General features: G+C 39.0%; 1 protein-coding gene across 2 annotated transcripts in view; it reads right to left on the bottom strand.

The window, feature by feature from the left end:
- LOC135481281 (F-BAR domain only protein 2-like) overlaps positions 1-23,784 on the bottom strand; it is a 59,993-nt gene that overhangs the window by 16,066 nt on the left and 20,143 nt on the right. Inside the window, exons 3-16 of one of the 2 annotated variants that reach the window (XM_064761130.1) lie at positions 21,461-21,535; positions 20,785-20,926; positions 18,566-18,718; positions 16,628-16,652; positions 12,564-12,643; positions 12,136-12,234; positions 11,721-11,820; positions 8,989-9,096; positions 7,378-7,461; positions 2,567-2,660; positions 2,104-2,137; positions 1,889-1,946; positions 1,650-1,706; positions 893-1,020 (exon numbers count right to left, since the gene is read on the bottom strand). In XM_064761130.1, coding sequence (XP_064617200.1) covers positions 893-1,020; positions 1,650-1,706; positions 1,889-1,946; positions 2,104-2,137; positions 2,567-2,660; positions 7,378-7,461; positions 8,989-9,096; positions 11,721-11,820; positions 12,136-12,234; positions 12,564-12,643; positions 16,628-16,652; positions 18,566-18,718; positions 20,785-20,926; positions 21,461-21,535 — 1,237 coding nt within the window. The remainder of the gene's footprint in view (positions 1-892; positions 1,021-1,649; positions 1,707-1,888; positions 1,947-2,103; positions 2,138-2,566; positions 2,661-7,377; positions 7,462-8,988; positions 9,097-11,720; positions 11,821-12,135; positions 12,235-12,563; positions 12,644-16,627; positions 16,653-18,565; positions 18,719-20,784; positions 20,927-21,460; positions 21,536-23,784) is intronic. The other variant, XM_064761131.1, reaches the window with a different exon arrangement.

The following is a 23,784-nucleotide window of genomic DNA, read 5'->3' as shown; positions in this document are numbered from 1 at the left end:
CCATTATCCACCCCTGTTCACACGTAAAGCCATGGATGGCTGGGGACAGATCATTACTATTAGTACCGGTAATTCCAGTCTTAATACCATTATCCACCCCTTCTTCACACGTAAAGCCATGGATGGCTGGGGACAGATCATTACTATCAGTACAGGTAATTCCAGTCTTAATACCATTATCCACCCCTGTTCACACGTAAAGCCATGGATGGCTGGGGACAGATCATTACTATTAGTACCGGTAACTCCAGTCTTAATACCATTATCCACCCCTTCTTCACACGTCAAGACATGGATGGCTGGGGACAGATCATTACTATCAGTACAGGTAATTCCAGTCTTAATACCATTATCCACCCCTGTTCACACGTAAAGCCATGGATGGCTGGGGACAGATCATTACTATTAGTACAGGTAATTCCAGTCTTAATACCATTATCCACCCCTGTTCACACATAAAGCCATGGATGGCTGGGGACAGATCATTACTACTAGTACCGGTAATTCCAGTCTTAATACCATTATCCACCCCTTCTTCACACGTAAAGACATGGATGGCTGGGGACAGATCATTACTATCAGTAGGAGGTAATTCCAGTCTTAATACCATTATCCACCCCTTCTTCACACATAACAACATGGAGGGCTGGGGACAGATCATTACTATCAGTAGGGGGTACCATTATCCATTATCCAATCCTTGTTCACAGGTACATGTAAAAGTCATGTCAATTGTTGCTTACAACACAGCAAATAAATGTAGATATCCCTCCAATTTTCCCATTCGGCACTCTTTAATTGACATTTATATTGCATACATACCACGTGTATGGTGGGTGGCAATAAGTAGACTGTTGTTACGAATGAAAATGCAAGCTGTGTTAAATGTTACCGTTGTTGTGGGAGATAATCTCAAGGCCTCCACAGAGGCTCGTATATCCTCCACCGTTCCAGAGGGCATGGCTCCATTGGGGCTCAAGGGGCGGATTTCTACCTTGATCTTCTTCCCTTCACCATCAACTATAAGGACAAAAAACAGCAGTGCTACTACTGATGTCTGAAAGGAGTCAATTTTGTCCTTTTAGTGTCTCGATAAGGAGAAGTGGAATTTTGCACTTCATACAGTTATCAAGAGTATTACACTTTTAGGCCGTATCTTACTACCCTACTTCTCCTGCTGGTTGGGGCAGTTGTGAGGACACAACTACTGTGTTGTTGCTTTTTGTATATATGTAGCTTCACTTTTCAAACTACACTATGCTTCATCTTGTTTCATATATATTGATGTATTTTTGATTGGACTTCGAAGTATGTGTTTTCCATATATTGTTTTCTCTGTCAAGGCCTTGGGGAAGAACAGTTTCATTGTAAATTGACTGAGCTACCTTCAATAAATAAGATAACATAATTATATACAGGATGGGATACGACAAACCGGTACTGGGTGGAAAAAGGCAAATGTATCACTAACTTCATGATGGTGTACGTGGCTAGTACTATGATCCTCATATCATGGCTTAGCCATCTATAAATGCTGTCAGAGCTCATCAATTTATCAAAAGTGTCTGCCGTAAATCCCTACGTTCATGATATTGGTGATGTTACGATTTACGGTTAGGATCCGGCTGTAAGGTAGCCAAGTCACTTACCTGACTCGCTATCTGAACTGGAGTACCAACTGTTCTTATCACCATTGTCTGTGTTACCTACAGTGAGGTTAAGGGTGGTAATCACAAAGACACACACCCAAGTCAGCCCAAATCAACAGAATGTCCATTACAGTTATCTCAAGTATCCCAAAACTGTACGTTTGTTATGAGACAAATGAGGAATATGTAAGGAATTATTTTAAATGCAGATCTGTTATCACTGCCAGACAAAAGGATACTTTCCAGAGGATTGTCAGGTCGTATTCTGTAACCCTCGTCATCCACCTCATAGGAATTCTGTCAACAGAAACACATGTGAAGACAACACATCAAACACTGGAAATCATCTCCCCTTCTCTCACAAGTGGTACTGCAGAGGCATACTGTATATACTAGTATACCAGTTTTATAACAAATAACTTAAAATAAACTGAATTGTTAGCTGACCACTTACCCCTTCATGTCCATCCTGACTGGAAGCTGCATCCCTGTCAACACAAACATCAGAGTAAACAAATTGTATCAGACTACGCTGTTCTGTGTGTTGATCATGCCTCAACACAAAGCACAGGCTCATTACAACTATTCCACACCTACGTGTAGGCTTCATTTATTCATTTACATGTTTTCAAACTATTCCTCAATAACAGATAAGAGGAAACAGCACATTTGAACTTTCTGGACCCTACAGTTGTTCTGGTAGAAAGAATTCAAATTAACTATGCATAGTGTCAACTCACAAATTATGTCAATGCACAAGTTATGTCAACACACAAGTTATGTCAACGCACAAGTTATGTCAACGCACAAGTTATGTCAACACACAAGTTATGTCAACACACAAGTTACGCACAAGTTATGTCAACGCACAAGTTATGTCAACACACAAGTTATGTCAACATATAAGTTATACTTACATTGACTCATTGTCCTTGTCGTCTGATTTCTCATCTTTCTTTTTCTTTTCTTTTTTCTTCTCCTTTTTCTTAGCTTTTGAGCCTTTTAAAAACCCTACATAAGTAATAAAATAATAAAAATAAAATACCCCATCAGCCTGCATTCAAACTAAATTAGTTTTGAAGCGGATGTAGTGACATCATAAATATCATTCTCAAACTGGTATTAACCCAGACCTGTTCAGGTCTCCAAGTTCAAGTATATGGTGCTAGATTTCTTACTGTTTCAGTTAAAATGATTATAGTAGCTCAATGAGAAGTTCAGTCCTGGAGGCTGGTGGAAATCACAGCAGGCAAGTCTTAGCTTACAAATATGTACACACAATGTAATAGGCATATCATCCAGTTGTCAACTGCAACACATGAAGACTGATCAATCACAAATCAATGGGCTAAAACCCACAAAAATGCACACTTGTAAGCAAAATATTAAGATATCAAAGCACGAGCATAAATAAGTGCATACAATATCATTAAGCGGCACATTCACACATTATTAATGTATCTGTAGTCCACCCTGCTCCCAGAGTTACCTCCTCTTACTTTTTGTTGGTGGGGTGGTGTGCACTGATCTGATAGAATACTCTGCAGCAGATTTGGAGAGCCAACCGAGATAACTTCACAGATAAAACACCTGTCAATGGATCTGACTGTGACTCATTCGTAAGAAAACTCCATGTAAGTAGTTGCCTTTATCCAAGAAACCACATCTTTTTGAGGAAAAAGCTGCTTCAGGTCAATTAATACTAAGCTTGACGGCTCTACTAGAAACAGGTAGTATTTACAACGCACACATTTACATATACAAGACTGGAACAAGAACATTATTTCCTAGATTTATTTGTACTGCAGCCTGACAGGCGTTCATTCCAGAAGTCACGTATGAGAGAAACACCAACACCTGCTAACTACTTGTATGTGCTGAAGGATGGTGTGTTGGTATTACAGGATGCAGCTTCACAGATTGGTTGATGTCCAAACCATACAAGTCAGCATCTTGCATTGGCTGATCTCACATCTCCAAACCATACAAGTCAGCATCTTGCATCACCCAATGGCTGATCTCACATCTCCATTACCACATCTCCAACCATACAAGTCAGCATCTTGCTTCACACATTGCCTGATCTCACATCTCAAACCATACAAGTCAGTATCTTACTTCACACATTAGCTGATCTCACATCTCCAACCATACAAGTCAGCATCTTGCTTCACACATTGGCTGATCTCACATCTCCAACCATACAAGTCAGCATCTTACTTCACACATTAGCTGATCTCACATCTCAAACCATACAAGTCAGCATCTTACTTCACACATTGGCTGATCTCACATCTCCAACCATACAAGTCAGCATCTTGCATCACACACTGGCTGATCTCACATCTCCAACCATACAAGTCAGCATCTTGCATCACACACTGGCTGATCTCACATCTCAAACCATACAAGTCAGTATCTTACTTCACACATTAGCTGATCTCACATCTCCAACCATACAAGTCAGCATCTTACTTCACACATTAGCTGATCTCACATCTCAAACCATACAAGTCAGTATCTTACTTCACACATTAGCTGATCTCACATCTCCAACCATACAAGTCAGCATCTTGCATCACACAATGGCTGATCTCACATCTCAAACCATACAAGTCAGTATCTTACTTCACACATTAGCTGATCTCACATCTCCAACCATACAAGTCAGCATCTTGCATCACACAATGGCTGATCTCACATCTCCAACCATACAAATCAGCATCTTGCTTCACACAATGGCTGATCTCGCATCTCCAACCATACAAGTCTGCAGCTTGCATCATGCATTGGCTGATCTCACATCTCCAACCATACAAGTCAGCATCTTGCATCACCCAATGGCTGATCTCACATCTCCAACCATATAAGTCAGCATCTTGCATCATACATTGGCTGATCTCACATCTCCAAACCATACAAGTCAGCATCTTGCATCACACAATGGCTGATCTCACATCTCCAACCATACAAGTCAGTATCTTACTTCACACATTAGCTGATCTCACATCTCCAACCATACAAGTCAGCATCTTACTTCACACATTGGCTGATCTCGCATCTCCAACCATACAAGTCAGCATCTTGCATCACACATTGGCTGATCTCACATCTCCAACCATACAAGTCAGCATCTTGCATCACACATTGGCTGATCTCACATCTCCAACCATACAAGTCAGCATCTTGCATCACACAATGGCTGATCTCACATCTCCAACCATACAAGTCAGCATCTTGCATCACACAATGGCTGATCTCACATCTCCAACCATACAAGTCAGCATCTTGCATCACACAATGGCTGATCTCACATCTCCAACCATACAAGTCAGCATCTTGCATCACACAATGGCTTAAGTCATCATTTCACTTCATACAGCACTATGATTCATTTAAACATCAGCCATGTCTTTTGAACACTATTTGTCAAGATTCACTTTATTACTATTCGTTTATTATCCTGTCTATTTAAAACTTGTAAAATCATCTCAATTTGTGAAACTGCACCTTTGTTTTCTCTACCAATGTACAACAGTTATGGTATTTCACATGATGAAAAAAACAAAAAAACACTATGTGCAACTACATGTACAAAAAGAACAGAGCCTACAAGTACACGTATGGAGCAGGAGCTATAAGTACAGATAAAGAAACCTCTGACAAAGGCCACGAGCTATTGCAAATCTAGACCCTAAATCGCACAACACTCAACCAAACAACATCCACATGGCCTGGACATAGTAGGACAAACAACAAAGGTAAGACACTCCAAAACTTCTACCACCAGAACAAAACAGGACAGTACAAACCAATGCCCTCATATACAGTATTTACATGTAACTTCACCATAGTCACTAAAAAGTGCACAACATTCATACAGGGTCAACATACACTCACAATATAACAGTTGTCTCCCTTTATAAAGTGCCTATTTTAGATAACATCTATGTCTTGTCAAAGACTCTGTGAATCCCCTAGAACAGCTGGATGTATGTTAGTAGATTTGTCTCATAGCTGTCGGCTTGGTTATGCAGTTTAGTCTTAACGAACCAGCTTCAGAGATGAAGTAACATGGGCAGTAACAGATAGAGCTGGTCATCTGCATCAGTTTCGACATCACTCTGTAAGTTCCCCATCTACATGTGTATCACTCATTATTCACTTTTTCACCACATACAAGTACCACATAAAGTTTGGGCAGTATAATGGTACATGTATGTAGTATCAGGGGCAAAGTTTGATAGCCTCAAGTCAAATCAGAGAAGCTGGTTATTACAGACAACATCCCGAAACTAGGAAATGTGTCCAACTGGGCGACTGGAGGAAATAAGTCCTCCAAGAAGTTAACATACTTTTACAACTATAAATATATCAACCTGCAAAGGCCAAGAAACTGGTCTTGTATCTGGTTCAAGGCTCCCAACTCTCTTTTCCTGTAGCATAACTATACAAGCATTTTTCTTTATGCTTCCTGGCATCCAAACATGAGATATAACATCTTGCTCTTTGAAGTAGTATTCCACTGGGATAAGGATAGGCAGTGTAAAACAGGGCTTGGGTATGAATGTTAGTGCCATAGAGAACCTACACTAGTTTCACTTTCAGTTCTACCCAGCTGCACAGGGTAATTAAGCACAACTACATAGAAAACCAAGAGGGATTACTCAGGCAGGGTGACAGCCAAATGCAACAATAATGATCAATGGGCAGACTGGTAACATAGAAATAGTAAACAGCAAACATAAATACGCAAGCTGGAATGACAAAGCTAGAAACATGTTATTTTTACCGAGAAAAATCACATGAAAGTGATACTTGAAGTTATGGTTGAGCTTAGAGAATTAATATTTGTTAATATGTTAGTCAAGTGGTCATATCATTGACATAAATATATACCTGCATAGTTCATACGAAGCATGCCTAGTCATCAACACCATGTACATATCCAGTGCATTATAAAAGATACATCTGATGGTTAATGCCAAGAAAAAGTACAATGTGAATATGCTCATATGGGGGCAAAGGACAGGTTATAGTCATGGTGGATACCAGGCGTTCTGATCATGGCAGATACCAGGTGTTCTGGTCATGGAGGATACCAGGTGTTCTGGTCATAGCGGATACCAAGTGTTCTGGTCATGGCAGATACCAGGTGTTCTGGTCATGGAGGATACCAGGTGTTCTGGTCATGGAGGATACCAGGTGTTCTGGTCATGAAGGACACCAGAGGTTCTGGTCACGAAGGATACAAGAGGTTCTCATCATGAAGGATACAAGAGGTTCTGGTCATGAAGGATACATGAGGTTCTGGTCATGAAGGATACAAGAGGTTCTCATCATGAAGGATACCAGAGGTTCTCATCATGAAGGATACCAGGCATGCTGGTCATGGAGGATACCACGTGTTCTTGCCATGAAGGCCCCCAGGTGTTCTGGCCATGAAGGATAACAGGTGTCTGGTCAGACAACCTGGTGTTATTCAGGACTACTCAGTTCCTGTCAGATGCATGCAGGCTTAACCAACAAACTCAAACAACATAAAACACACACACGCTTAAGCTACAGTAAACTGCAGAGAACCATCACCAAAACAGGCCGAACAAAACTATATAGAGAAACAGGTGAAAGTTCAAGCCAAGGTAAACAAAAAAAAAAGAAAACAAAGAGTGCTCCAAAACCCAAATTTAAAGGAGAGGAATGGTTAAGTGGAGAGCTGTTTATTTACATGTTCGAGACACCCTGAGCTTGACACTTCGACTCAAAGGGCCAGGCTGGCCGGCCAGAACTGGACTAGGAGTACCACTAGAGTCTGCAAAATGACCAAGTCCATTTGTCAGCCATACAAGTCACACAGATAACCCATGGTCTGTTACAGGGCTACACGCTGACAGCTTCACCAGCAGAAATACCACTAACAAATCATGGGCTTATGGTAACAAACAAAGTACATATGAACTAAGCAAAAGATTAATGAATGAGAGTCCTTTATTTTTCTTTGCCATCAATTTTTGTTTGTTTTTTTGCATTACAATAATACATATCCATAGTTACATAACTTAATACACGGCAAACCCTGATAATCAGATCAAGACTTAATTAAGTCGCTTTAGTAATAAAAAAGAACAGAAGAAAAGCACAGTGATCTGTCATGAGTCACATTTCATATGACTTTCTCCACACAGCAAATGTTAAGGACTTGGTGGCTTTCAAAAACTATTGGGAAATTTTAACAGAGGACATTTTCCAAACCACTGAACATATGAACGATATAAATGCACGACACCAGCATGTTACAGGGTGAGTTAATGGGGTAACAGGTTATAACATGTACCAACCGCTCAAAATATCTCCATCTGAAACAAACGTAGACACACACTGAGTGAGAAGTGTGGCGGTTATCATAGCATCGTACACCCAGTCGGCCTTGTGGTAAGCTTTACCCCCGGGTTAAGGTAAGACATACATGTCTGTCAACACTCCCCTCATATACATGTACATATAACACACCTGCCTCAGTGCAGCTTTCATACTAAAACTTTAGTCACATGGTATTACTGTATAACATTGGTACTTAACTGTATGTAGAAGAATGTGTAAAAAATGCAGCATACATGCTTGCAGATGACAGCTTAGTTATTATTAGTTATTCTTAGTTATTGGCGTCTTGAATTTGTCACTTTTTACATGTATTATCTGTCAACACTTTTGGCAAAGCGTTCAGCACCAAACTACCTCTAGCTATGTATGTGATATAGGTGTCCAAGTACGAGTCTTGACAGGTATATACATTCTTCTGCATAGCTGTATTTTCGCATCTGTATAGCTGTACTTTCACATCTGTAACATGTATTGCTTTATAAATCGAAAAAAGATTTTAACAAAATATGAGAATAAAATTTATTTTGCTTAACAGATGCTAGTTCAAGTGGCATATATGTCTCATTTCTCTTAAAATCTTCATCAAATGAGCCATATTTCTGGATGACCTGGTTACACACAAGTACATATGGCTATCATGCCTATCAGATCATTACTTTTTCAATTGCAAAATTCAAAATGACTTTGTCAGAGTTGTCAAAATCCTTCATATTATGGTTAACTATTGCAGATATACAACTATTTTCCACTCTTTTTGTAAACATAAAAAAAACTGAAGGGTCCTGGATCCATCCAGGTCTACGACAAAGCGGAGTAATTCACCCAACCAACAAGGTAAATGTACTAGATTTGAAGCAAAAAGTTGACCATAAATAGCTTAAAGGTAGATCATGCTAGGAACCTGACCAAGGCAAGGTGGTTAGTCAGAGATCTAGAAACAAGGGATCATCTCCCTTACCTGTGGTTTTCTTCTCAGAAAAGCTGTCTCGTTTGTCGTTGGGTTCCGGGGACAAAGGACGCGTCACAGGTAAGTTGGATAAATCCGGTTCTTCAAACTGCACTGCACCTGATGACAACAAGGGGAGACAACTTAGCAAAGGATACACATTACCGTACTTTTGCAATAAAAACCAACTATTTACCACTAAAATTCATTACACACACTTCTGAATGCAGGTCTCTTTCTGTTGTGTCATCAAGATTAAAAACTTTGAAGAAATATTTACGGAAATCCGACAGAAAGCTACATGTATAAATACCAGGGAATTCAGCACCTGTATTACGGTGGCAGGGCGCCAAAGTTCTCGCCCCAGGATCATCAAGCAAGTTTAGACTTCAGTCGAAATTTCAGATGACTTTAAAATTGTTACTTCTTTTATAAAATATTGCTTGCGGGATAAATTTTGGGTAACTGTTTGTAAAACAAATTTCCGAAAATAACGGAAACAAACGTACCAAGAATAATTATTGAAATTTTCACTCAAGTCTGAAATAGCTTCCTGATCCTGAGGACTGGTGCCAAGAAGGAGTATAAATGATATAAAAGGCTATTACCATTTTCCAACTATGACACAAAGAATCTCTCATGCATAATAATTTACAGGATATGGGAACTCTTCCACGCCGATCACAAACAACACATGTACAAGGTGTATATTTTTAGTACAACTGCACATTTACCTACATGTAGACGTACGGTTAGAGACATACACGTACTGCTAACGTCCACAGACTTCTGACAAACAGTCACCACAGTATAATGATATATACGTTTACAAATACATAAACTAGGCCATTCTGTCAAACTGGAGAAGTTCTTCTGTAGCGCAGGATTTGTAAACCACAACAGACAGTAACAGGGCATGCCACATTAGCATCATCGTATTCCCCATGCTTCTAGCACAACAATTCTTTACCACACAAACACCCCATTCCAACATGTCATGCTTTACCGAAACTGTCTCCCAGTCATGTTATTTAAAGTAGTATCTCTGATTGAAAAAAATGATTTGAATTCTACCTCTATTACATAGTGACATCATACATGTCTTACACAAGTGAGCGATTTGCAAAGTGAATCTGATAAAGCTCACCTGTAGAAGACATATGAATGAAAAAGTTCAGCTCAATATATACACTACTTCAACATTTACTTTCATATGGGTTTTAATACGCAAAAAGAGATGTGATGGTCATGAAATTTGTAATTTAGGGTAATTAACACACATGCATTGCATCAACAATGGAAATCTTCCAGGTGTAGTTCAATACATGTAGTACTTTATGAGACACCACCCCCGACATTTACACTTAACACTCAATCTAACACAAAGGACACTACATGTAGGTTAAGTTCTGTAACTTTAGGTAATTAATTTGACACAGAACACTAATGATGAAGCATCCCGTTTCTGCTATGTATTCAAAACCTCAACTGAACACATGCTGTACTTTATCAGTTATCAAAGCTAAAATTTACCTTAAAATTGCTTTCACTGTTCAATGCCAATGCTTAGGCTAAGACAGTAGCTACACCTCTACTTTGTATAGGCAAGCTAAAAATTAGATATCCTCAATTTATTTTTTCTTTCTGGCCTGTATGTGATTTACCATTTGTACTAAAATATGTTTAATCCAAGTAAATGCTGGATCCTGCAAAGCTTAGGACTGACCACCTCTACAGGTGTAGCTGTCTTCGCCCCCTATGGTGTCCCTGCTGGTCACAGACATACACACACACTACAGGCAGTACTAGGGCACCTACATGCTGTACAGTACAAAACATCCCCTAACATTGACACATGTGAACTACACGCCTGGCTGTATACCTGACACCATGTTCCAGTCGTGTATAGCTGAGGACAGGAAGTACAGCTTGTATTATACACCAATCATATCAACACTGCCAAAAATTTTAGCCTCGCTAGATTTAGCTATTCACTTTTCCATATATAAGAACGCCTAAACTTTACAAAACACTTGAATCTCCATATGAGGGCTATCCACCTACAGAAAACATTGTTCACTGGCAGAGTGGCCTCCCTTTATACCTTGCATTGTCTTAGGAGTACAGACAATACAAATACTTGTAAATGCTGTTTGACTGAAGTGCGTGAAGTTCCATGTTACAAGGTAGACAGACTCTCCCCTGCTGTACCCTAAAACTGCCGTATTATTACACAGCAAATTTTGCAATGAAGCAGGTAATGTCATAATTTTGAAAGCAGGTAAGAACTTGGATGTCCTGAAGATTTTCTCTTTAAAGGAGAAGAAAACTTAAAATTACGACACTATAGGCTGAAAAGAGCACATTTGTTTCTATCTGGTGGTGCTTGCTCCATAATTTTGCGATTTTTCTTCACCATTCACGTAAAGCCTGAAAACGACAAAGCTGGCATAAATCGCTGAGTTCATTGCGTCCTCCATCTTTAACATCCTGTAATTAATGCTGGGGGTGTGTTGCCCCTTCTTTTCAATGGTATTTTTTTGATATTTAAGTTTTCTTCTCCTTTAACTTCACAGATGTTTTCTAGACAATAGTTTCGTGGACTATAGCCTATGCTGTTTCAGAATGGATTCTTTTCAAACCTCAAATCGACACAAACCTATGGTAAGGAATGGCAAAAATTCATCAGTAAGCTTATCACTCAAACGGCAAAAAAACAGAACATGAAAAAACACACAACTCACCTGGTTTTTCTACACCTGTGGATTTGGCTTTAATAAACGTTTCCAATAGTTTCTGAACACATAAATCTGTATCACACTTTGACTTAAATTCTTGTTGCACCTGAAAGGCAATAAAAGCAAATATAACACTCTATGCGGCAAACTAACAAACCTGACAATACTTTCATCAACAATTTAATTTGTCAGCTGGTAGAGTTTCAAGTGCAAATTTCAGGCTGTACTTTTATCACAGGCTTACAAATGTATTTCATCTGAATAAGAAGAAATTACCACCTACAAAGTTTTCATATCAATGTCTGGGATGTTTTGAGTGTCAACAGCTACACACACACACACACAAAAGCGGTGGTGGGTCAGTGTTGATATGGTAAGTGTGGCTACCCATATCCCACGGCAATTCTTTCCCCACACCTACCTGGCCCCGCAATGCATGTTCATTCTCCCAGGCCTTAGCATAGGTATCTATAAAATCCTTCATTTGGCAAACATGGGTTTCTTCAAGCTCCTGAAAATTCTGTGAGAAAATCAAATTACATCGTGGGGTTAGTGTTAATACTTATTTCTGTCAAATGACGTGATAAACTATTCTGTTGACATTTTCTACCAAGAGGGCTCACAGGCCAGTTTACAGTACCTACACAATGTAGATATCCCCCATAAAATTACAAGATTAGCAACTATTTGAACACACGGTTGAGGACTACAAATGTTCCGTGCTTGACTATAACATCCTGTATTAACATAAGTTAAACAATAAAAGCAAGTTCAGGACGCTCCATCAATGATTATGTACATGTAACTCTGCCTTTACTGTCTACAGGGACTCTTACCCGATCTACTTACCCTGCACGATTCAATCATTTTACTCTCAAACTCATTCCTCACACTTGCATATTTTTCTACATACGACTTGTATTCATCAGCTGAAATAGAAAATGCATTCAATGTTTCAGTCATGGCTGACCATGACAAGCATTGCACTCAAAAAGTTAAGACATTCTATATTCAATCACGGCTGACCATGACAAGCGTTGCACTCAGAAAGTAAAGACATTCTATATTCAATCACGGCTGACCGTGACAAGCATTGTACTCAGAAAGTAAAGACATTCTGAAAAAGAAAATTAACTATAATCACAAACATGCCCATATACGGCTGACCATGACAAGCGTTGCACTCAGAAAGTAAAGACATTGTACAAAAGAAAATTCAACTATAACCACAAACATGCCCATACCAAAAATGTTTGTGCATAAAATCAAAATGATGTTTTAATCACACACAAGAGCACATCACATGGGAGATACAAGGGCTCAATGTCCAGGCCTCAGAAGATTACATGGGCAGCTACTTTGTGATCGGATTTTCTCTGATAGGCTCCAGGAAAATCAAATGAGTTTGGCCCAATTATTCAATGCAGAAAAAGCCAAATGAAACAGACATCCAGAAAACTGAACATTTGAACCAAATGATTAGCCAACCATAAAATATCTCAAGAGACATGGCTATTTATATGGAGGCTCTCCAAAATGTCCTTTAATTCTTCAACCTTCTCGCATGTTTGCAAGGTGTTTATTCAAACATGTTCTGAGGGCATTATTTTGTGTAGACTGAGAAAAGTAAACTTTTTGTCAAGCTCTGAATTTGGGCAACACAACCAATGTAGTTTAGTCTAAAATTAAAAAGGTGTATACATTTGATTTGAAAAGATAGAGGAAGGGTAGATGTACTGTGTCTGGTTCATTAGGCATCAGGTAGATGTACTGTGCCTGAATCATTAGACATCAGGTAGATGTACTGTGTCTGGTTCATTAGGCATCAGGTAGATGTACTGTGTCTGGTTCATTAGACATCAGGTAGATGTACTGTGCCTGGTTCATTAGGCATCAGATAGATGTACTGTGCCTGAATCATTAGACATCAGGTAGATGTACTGTGCCTGGTTCATTGGACATCAGATAGATGTACTGTGCCTGTTTCATTAGACATCAGGTAGATGTACTGTGCCTGGTTCATTAGGCATCAGGTAGATATACTGTGCCTGGATCATTAGGTATCAGGTAGATGTACTGTGCCTGGATCATTAGGTATCAGGTAGATGTACTGTGCCTGGATCATTAGACATCAGGTAGATGTACTGTGTCTGGTTCATTAGGTATCAGGTAGATACACTGTGTCTGGTTCATTAGGCATCAGGTAGATGTACTGTGTCTGGTTCATTAGACATCAGGTAGATGTACTGTGCCTGGTTCATTAGGCATCAGGTAGATGTACTGTGTCTGGTTCATTAGGCATCAGGTTGATGTACTGTGCCTGGATCATTAGGCATCAGATAGATGTACTGTGCCTGAATCATTAGACATCAGGTAGATGTACTGTGCCTGGTTCATTGGACATCAGATAGATGTACTGTGCCTGTTTCATTAGACATCAGGTAGATGTACTGTGCCTGGTTCATTAGGCATCAGGTAGATGTACTGTGTCTGGTTCATTAGGTATCAGGTAGATACACTGTGTCTGGTTCATTAGGCATCAGGTAGATGTACTGTGTCTGGTTCATTAGGCATCAGGTTGATGTACTGTGCCTGGTTCATTAGGCATCAGATAGATGTACTGTGCCTGAATCATTAGACATCAGGTAGATGTACTGTGCCTGGTTCATTAGGCATCAGATAGATGTACTGTGCCTGGTTCATTAGACATCAGATAGATGTACTGTGCCTGGTTCATTAGGTATCAGGTAAATGTACTGTGTCTGGTTCATTAGGCATCAGGTAGATGTACTGTGCCTGGATCATTAGGCATCAGGTTGATGTATTGTGTCTGGTTCATTAGGCATCAGGTAGATGTACTGTACCTTGTTCATTAGGCATCAGGTCGATGTACTGTGTCCGGTTCATCAGACATCAGGTAGATATATGGTGCCTGGTTCATTAGGCATCAGGTAGATGTACTGTGTCTGGTTCATTAGACATCAGATAGATGTACTGTGTCCGGTTCATTAGGCATCAGATAGATGTACTGTGTCTGGTTCATCAGACATCAGGTAGATACACTGTGTCTGGTTCATTAGGCATCAGGTAGATGTACTGTGCCTGGTTCATTAGGCATCAGGTTGATGTACTGTACCTGGTTCATTAGGCATCAGATAGATGTACTGTGCCTGAATCATTAGACATCAGGTAGATGTACTGTGCCTGGTTCATTAGGCATCAGATAGATGTACTGTGCCTGGTTCATTAGACATCAGATAGATGTACTGTGCCTGGTTCATTAGGCATCAGGTAGATGTACTGTGTCCGGTTCATCAGACATCAGGTAGATGCACTGTGTCTGGTTCATTAGGCATCAGGTTGATGTACTGTGTCTGGATCATTGGGCATCAGGTTGATGTATTGTGTCTGGTTCATTAGGCATCAGGTAGATGTACTGTACCTGGTTCATTAGGCATCAGGTAGATATACTGTGTCCGGTTCATCAGACATCAGGTAGATATACTGTGCCTGGTTCATTAGGCATCAGGTAGATGTACTGTGTCTGGTTCATTAGGTATCAGGTAGATGTACTGTGTCTGGTTCATTAGACATCAGATAGATGTACTGTGTCTGGTTCATTAGGCATCAGATAGATGTACTGTGTCTGGTTCATCAGACATCAGGTAGATGTACTGTGTCTGGTTCATTAGACATCAGGTAGATGTACTGTGTCTGGTTCATTAGGCACCAGGTTGATGTACTGTGTCTGGATCATTAGGCATCAGGTAGATGTACTGTGTCTGGTTCATTAGACATCAGATAGATGTACTGTGCCTGGTTCATTAGGCATCAGATAGATGTACTGTGCCTGAATCATCAGACATCAGGTAGATATACTGTGCCTGGTTCATTAGGCATCAGGTAGATGTATTGTGTCTGGTTCATTAGGCATCAGGTAGATGTACTGTACCTGGTTCATTAGGCATCAGGTAGATGTACTGTGTCCGGTTCATCAGACATCAGGTAGATATACTGTGCCTGGTTCATTAGGCATCAGGTAGATGTACTGTGTCTGGTTCATTAGACATCAGATAGATGTACTGTGTCTGGTTCATTAGGCATCAGGTAGATGTACTGTGTCTGGTTCATCAGACATCAGGTAGATATACTGTGCCTGAATCATTAGACATCAGGAAGATGTACTGTGCCTGGTTCATTAGACATCAGGTAGATGTACTGTGCCCGGTTCATTTGGCATCAGGTTGTTATGTTAATCAAATCATTTGAGATTGCTGATTGTTGATCATAATACAAACATCCAGTCACTGATCAACAGTGAACAACATGTTCACATGTAAATGTACTCTTTACTATGAATAATACATATTCCAAATCCTGAACAACATGTTCACATGTAAATGTACTCTTTACTATGAATAATACATATTCCAAATCCTGAACAACATGTTCACATGTAAATGTACTCTTTACTATGAATAATGCATATTCCAAATCCTGAACAACATGTTCACATGTAAATGTACTCTTTACTATGAATAATACATATTCCAAATCCTGAACAACATGTTCACATGTAAATGTACTCTTTACTATGAATAATACATATTCCAAATCCTAAACAACATGTTCACATGTAAATGTACTCTTTACTATGAATAATACATATTCCAAATCCTGAACAACATGTTCACATGTAAATGTACTCTTTACTATGAATAATGCATATTCCAAATCCTGAACAACATGTTCACATGTAAATGTACTCTTTACTATGAATAATACATATTCCAAATCCTGTAGCTGTCTTGTGTTTTAGAGAACATGTATATGTGGAATGTCAGTCGAATTTCACATAGAAACCTATTTTGTACACCAACATATCAGGACATGTGATAAGAAATAATACTTACAAGCCTTTTTATATTTGGATTCCGCCTAAAACAAAAAAAGGAAATATACAGGTTATAGCACATTCATTACTGATGACCAATCTATCATATGAAAGAGCAATAAACTAAGATCCCCAAGACTGACCTGAAAGTGCTTTTATGAGAGATATACAATAAACCTTATCAGCAGGATGTCATCTTTCCATCAGGCCTCTGACATCACAACACAGCACACACTGTGCACTGCAGGCTAGTCAAAGGAAAGCCCTGACTACTCTGGCAAGTCCAGCAGCCAATGTTACATTCAGACCCCCTATGCTGGCTACTGTCATAGAAATGAAATATTCTGGAGTACGGCATAGAACAGCAATCAAATAAATCAATAAGTTAACAAAATGTAACAGTTATCTCTAAGGTAGCACATTTTCTTCCTTGGACACTTGTGTCACATTTCCAAATTTACCGGGAACGAAGTCCATGAGTACATTGTACGTACCCAGCTCTCAGAAGAATCTTACACTAATATTTCACACAGAGAACAAAGTCCATGAATACATTGTACGTACCCAGCTCTCAGAAGAATCTTACACTAATATTTCACACAGAGAACAAAGTCCATGAGTACATTGTACGTACCCAGCTCTCAGAAGAATCTTACACTAATATTTCACACAGAGAACAAAGTCCATGAGTACATTGTACATATCCAGCTCTCAGAAGAATCTTACACTAATATTTTACACAGAGAACAAAGTCCATGAATACATTGTACGTACCCAGCTCTCAGAAGAATCTTTTACTAATATTTCACACAGAGAACAAAGTCCATGAATACATTGTACGTACCCAGCTCTCAGAAGAATCTTACACTAATATTTCACACAGAGAACAAAGTCCATGAGTACATTGTACGTACCCAGCTCTCTGAAGAATCTTACACTAATATTTCACACAGAGAACAAAGTCCATGAATACATTGTACGTATCCAGCTCTCAGAAGAATCTTACACTAATATTTCACAGAGAACAAAGTCCATGAGTACATTGTACGTATCCAGCTCTCAGAAGAATCTTACACTAATATTTCACACAGAGAACAAAGTCAATGAAGACATTGTATGTACCCAGCTCTCAGAAGAATCTTACAGTAATATTTCACACAGAGAACAAAGTCCATGAATACATTGTATGTACCCAGCTCTCAGAAGAATCTTACACTAATATTTCACACAGAGAACAAAGTCAATGAATACATTGTATGTACCCAGCTCTCAGAAGAATCTTACACTAATATTTCACACAGAGAACAAAGTCCATGAAGACATTGTACGTACCCAGCTCTCAGAAGAATCTTACACTAATATTTCACACAGAGAACAAAGTCCATGAGTACATTGTACGTACCCAGCTCTCAGAAGAATCTTACACTAATATTTCACACAGAGAACAAAGTCCATGAGTACATTGTACGTACCCAGCTCTCAGAAGAATCTTTTACTAATATTTCACACAGAGAACAAAGTCAATGAATACATTGTATGTACCCAGCTCTCAGAAGAATCTTACACTAATATTTCACACAGAGAACAAAGTCCATGAATACATTGTACGTACCCAGCTCTCAGAAGAATCTTACACTAATATTTCACACAGAGAACAAAGTCCATGAGTACATTGTACGTACCCAGCTCTCAGAAGAATCTTACACTAATATTTCACACAGAGAACAAAGTCCATGAGTACATTGTACATATCCAGCTCTCAGAAGAATCTTACACTAATATTTCACACAGAGAACAAAGTCCATGAGTACATTGTACATACCCAGCTCTCAGAAGAATCTTACACTAATATTTCACACAGAGAACAAAGTCCATGAGTACATTGTACGTACCCAGCTCTCAGAAGAATCTTACGCTGGCTTATGATAATACACTAAAGGTAACCGATCTAAACTACCTTCTCGAGATCTTTTTGTGAAGCATTTTCTCTCTTCAGCCTCTCCAGCTCCAGACATCGTGTGTGGTAGATCTCCTTGGATTTGTGTAGAGCTGCTGTTGTTTGTTGTATGGAGTGAACAGCCTCTATTGTACCAGCCTCACTCTCCTTCACCTGCACACAGCAACAACAACAACAAGATAAGCACCAAGATCCGATTCCAAGACCATCTTCCTTTCTCTACAAGAATGCTTTGAGGGAAATTTATTTTATAGAGAGCCTTTGTCTAGATTGGTTTAAAGAGTTTTTTTCGTTGTCATGAGAAACTTCATTTCAAAGTAGAATTGTTAGTGTATAATCAAACTTGCCTGGTGATAATGGTGATATACTAGCATACATGGTTCATCTCTCAGAGTAGCGATGACTGATGGAAAATTGAGATACTTCAAACTATTTTTCAAAAATTTGTTTTTCTTTGCAAATTAACAACATCCTACAGAAACAAAATGTCTGCTCCTTTTACTTTTGTAACATCTGATGTAACAATAGAACAAATTAAGAAATCCAGCACAAGGCCACAATGATGAATCTGTGCTTCACTCCGCTCCGACATATCAACAGAAGCCCCTGAAGTATTGGACAAAATTAGAAACACACATGCAACCTCTAATCCTCAGGGGAATGCACCTGCCCTGTCATATACACTGTATACTTTCTCATTTCCCAATTTATAAACTTAATATGATACCAACATATTATGTAACATAAAATATAGCATTGTTCCCAAGGTTCAACCCTTCATCATACGGAATGCGTGGCAAACATGTGCCAGGCATGTGAATGCACAAAATCTGTTTGCTATTGTGTTCTATGTTTAGTGGCTGCAGAGTGTACAAGTAGTGACCTGTACAAATTCTCTCACACCTTATGCCCCATGAAGAACAACATGTTAGGGAATAACTGTAGCACTGTTCAGCCAGGCTATGTTACAAGCTAGATGGAAGGAGGGTAAAGTGGGTTGTGAGTCTGATTTAAAGCACATGGCCCAGGGCAGGACACAGTTGATCTGTACATAACCCTGTTACACCCAGCTATATCCAGCAGCCAAGTCCTCATGAATTGCCCACTTGTCACATTCAAGGCACAACCCTTCATATTTCCCTTACAACCAGCCACCCTTAACCTGGCATCCTCCCTTGAGGAAACAGCCTAGCATTTGTGATGTTACACCTCCACAAGAAACAGCCCACCATTAGTGATGTTATACCTCCACAAGAAACAGCCCACCATTCGTGATGTTATACCTCCACAAGAAACAGCAGCAATCGTAACGATGCATTCCACGTAGATATATACAGGTGTATTCACTTATAAGATTGACTCATATTGTTTATTTATTTAATTGGTGTTTTAGGCGTACTCAAGAATATTTCACTTATACAATGGCCGCCAGCATTAAGGTGGGAGGTACGGCTGGAGAGGTCAGCATGAGCTGGGCTTGAACTCACAGTGACCGCATTGTTGAGAGGCTCCTGGGCTAGCGCGCTAACCAATGACAAATATTGTAATGTTGTCTGGGGTACTACATATCCCTCTCAATTACTTCCATAAATTTCTCTTCAGAAGAAAGCTATTTGATTAATATCTAATGCTGAACCTGACGTGCACATAGCACATTGTTTAGATGGCATGACATTTACCGCTACACTCAATAAATGATTTTCTTATACCACTATTTATGCATAAGCCCGTCCATGTCTGCTTACAAAAGGAACTTCAAACTATACGTACTTGAAATGGTGCTTTAGTCTACAAATATTTTCTTCTTATACTCTACACACAGTTCTATTTGTAGGCCTAACATTACTATACTGATTTTCACCTTTATCTCAATTCCACTGTAACATAAAGTTTTAAGTTTCTTAAAGACAGGACAAGCCTGTTTTATTCCAGGGGTTTTATTCCCGCTTTTCCAACTGACATCATATGTTAACATGTTGTAAATATTTGGTGAAATAAAAATCAAATCAAAAATTAAATCAATAAATTATATCTTAGGAAAGTTACTGTGAATATATACAAGTCAATGTATTATAGCCAGAGTAAATCAAAATTTCAACAGTGCATTTTTGACCTCATCAAGTGTTACGAAACACTAACACAGTCCATAGACCATGAAGACATGTACAGTACGTGATCAGTCTGACTGTACAAGAGAACATGTGCAGTGTTGTACTTACACTTTTGTGCTTCTTGTGCTGTTCTTCATGGTACCTGATGATATCCTTAATGAGATCTGACCAGGTGTGAACGAGTTGCATATGGAGACTGGATAACTTCTCTGTTAACATTTTTAGTAAACTCCAGAATGGTGAAAATGTACTGTAAAAAAAAAAAAAATGAAACCATTCAGGAATGGGAAGAGGAAGTTATCACTTACTGACAGAAAGGATGCATATGTAGATTGCTACTATTTCTGACAATCATATAATCAACTCAGGAATAACTTGATGTTTATTAATGTTAACTTTGATATTGCTTCTTTGTTAATGAAACTATACACTTGTCTATTTCACACAATATGAATAATTTAAAAGCCCTGACCCACATGAATTTAGCCTAAAAGTAAAGACCATGATCCATGCAGAAAACCACACAAATTTAGCCATGTTGCTTATTTTGCCCTAATATCAGAGCTCTATCGATTTAGACATACGTTCAGATTTTCCCATCAGGTAAGATGATATTCTACATGAAACATGACAGTCTCAACAACTCTAATTTGCCTCTAAAAACACACCTTTGGCAATTTCAGGTGTTTTTATATGGTACATACAACTGGGAACATTTGATGCTGCTTCTGATCAGCTGACGTAAGTGTCCCACATGTATTACAGGAAAAAACTTTGCACTTACCCCACTTGTGAGCTGTTGCTAGCAATTTTTGCAAGTTTACTTAAAAGTTTACTGTAAGTTTCTTCTACAGCACAACTGTGTGGAGGAAAAAAAGCAGGATTAGTGATTTACATATACGGGAAGTACATGTGTGTTCACAGGTACAGGTGTGAGTTAACACAAGTCTTGGAAGCCAGCAACCCAGTAATACATTATACATGTAATACAGAAAACTATTCAATCCAACACTTTTCTCAAAGTAACTAGGGACAGAACCAGAACATTACCAGTTTGCTAGGATTGGAAACAATACAATGTGGACAAGTTCCCAGTGTGACTGACAGTGAAAAGACAAAGGATTGCTCCTGTTACCTATAGTATTGCCAGTGTAAAGGCAAAGGATTGCTCTTGCTACCTGTAGTATTAGCAGTGTGAAGATAAAGAACTGCTCTTTTTACCTGCAGTATTGGCAGTGTAAAGACAAAGGATTGATCTTGTCACCTGTAGTATTGGCAGTGTGAAGATAAAGGATTGATCTTGTTACCTGCAGTATTGACAGTGTAAAGATAAAGGATTGATCTTGTTACCTGTAGTAATGACAGTGTAAAGATAAAGGATTGATCTTGTTACCTGTAGTAATGACAGTGTAAAGATAAAGGATTGATCTTGTTACCTGTAGTATTGGCAGTGTAAAGATAAAGAACTGCTCATTACCTGTAGTATTGACAGTGTAAAGATAAAGGATTGCTCCTGTTACCTGTGGTATTGACAGTGTGAAGATAAAGGATTGCTCTTGTTACCTGTAGTAATGACAGTGTAAAGATAAAGGACTGATCTTGTTACCTGTAGTATTGGCAGCATAAAGATAAAGAACTGCTCTTTTTACCTGCAGTATTGGCAGTGTAAAGACAAAGGATTGATCTTGTCACCTGTAGTATTGGCAGTGTGAAGATAAAGGATTGATCTTGTTACCTGTAGTATTGGCAGTGTGAAGACAAGGGATTGCTTGTGTAACATGTAGTATTGGCAGTGTAAAGACAAAGGATAACTCTTGTCACCTGTAGTATTGGCAGTGTAAAGACAAAGGATTGCTCTTGCTACCTATAGTATTGGCAGTGTAAAGACAGGATTGCTCTTGCTACCTATAGTATTGGCAGTGTAAAGACAAAGGATTGCTCTTGCTACCTGTAGTATTGGCAGCGTAAAGATAAAGGATTGATCTTGTTACCTGTAGTATTGACAGTGTAAAGATAAAGGATTGATCTTGTTACCTGTAGTAATGACAGTGTAAAGATAAAGGTTTGATCTTGTTACCTGTAGTATTGGCAGTGTAAAGATAAAGGATTGCTCCTGTTACCTGTGGTATTGACAGTGTGAAGATAAAGGATTGCTCTTGTTACCTGTAGTAATGACAGTGTAAAGATAAAGGACTGATCTTGTTACCTGTAGTATTGGCAGCGTAAAGATAAAGAACTGCTCTTTTTACCTGCAGTATTGGCAGTGTAAAGACAAAGGATTGATCTTGTCACCTGTAGTATTGGCAGTGTGAAGATAAAGGATTGATCTTGTTACCTGTAGTATTGGCAGTGTGAAGACAAGGGAATGCTTGTGTAACATGTAGTATTGGCAGTGTAAAGACAAAGGATTGCTCTTGTCACCTGTAGTATTGGCAGTGTAAAGACAAAGGATTGCTCTTGCTACCTATAGTATTGGCAGTGTAAAGACAGGATTGCTCTTGCTACCTATAGTATTGGCAGTGTAAAGACAAAGGATTGCTCTTGCTACCTGTAGTATTGGCAGCGTAAAGATAAAGGATTGCTCTTGCTACCTATAGTATTGGCAGTGTAAAGATAAAGGATTGCTCTTGCTACCTATAGTATTGGCGGTGTAAAGATAAAGGATTGATCTTGTTACCTATAGTATTGGCAGTGTAAAGATAAAGGATTGATCTTGTTACCTGTAGTATTGGCAGTGTGAAGACAAGGGACTGCTTGTGTAACATGTAGTATTGGCAGTGTAAAGACAAAGGATTGCTCTTGTCACCTGTAGTATTGGCAGTGTAAAGGCAAAGGATTGATCTTGGTACCTGTAGTATTAGCAGTGTGAAGATAAAGGATTGATCTTGTTACCTGTAGTATTGGCAGTGTAAAGACAAAGAATTGCTCTTGCTACCTATAGTATTGGCAGTGTAAAGACAGGATTGCTCTTGCTACCTATAGTATTGGCAGTGTAAAGACAAAGGATTGCTCTTGCTACCTGTAGTATTGGCAGTGTGAAGACAAGGGATTGCTTGTGTAACATGTAGTACTGGCAGTGTAAAGACAAAGGATTGCTCTTGTCACCTG

This window comes from Liolophura sinensis, unplaced genomic scaffold (genome assembly GCF_032854445.1).
Source record: "Liolophura sinensis isolate JHLJ2023 unplaced genomic scaffold, CUHK_Ljap_v2 scaffold_14, whole genome shotgun sequence".
Classification (NCBI taxonomy): Eukaryota; Metazoa; Mollusca; class Polyplacophora; order Chitonida; family Chitonidae; genus Liolophura; species Liolophura sinensis.
The sequence above is the reverse complement of the archived record's forward strand: the minus strand, read 5'-3'. Positions and strand labels throughout refer to the sequence as shown.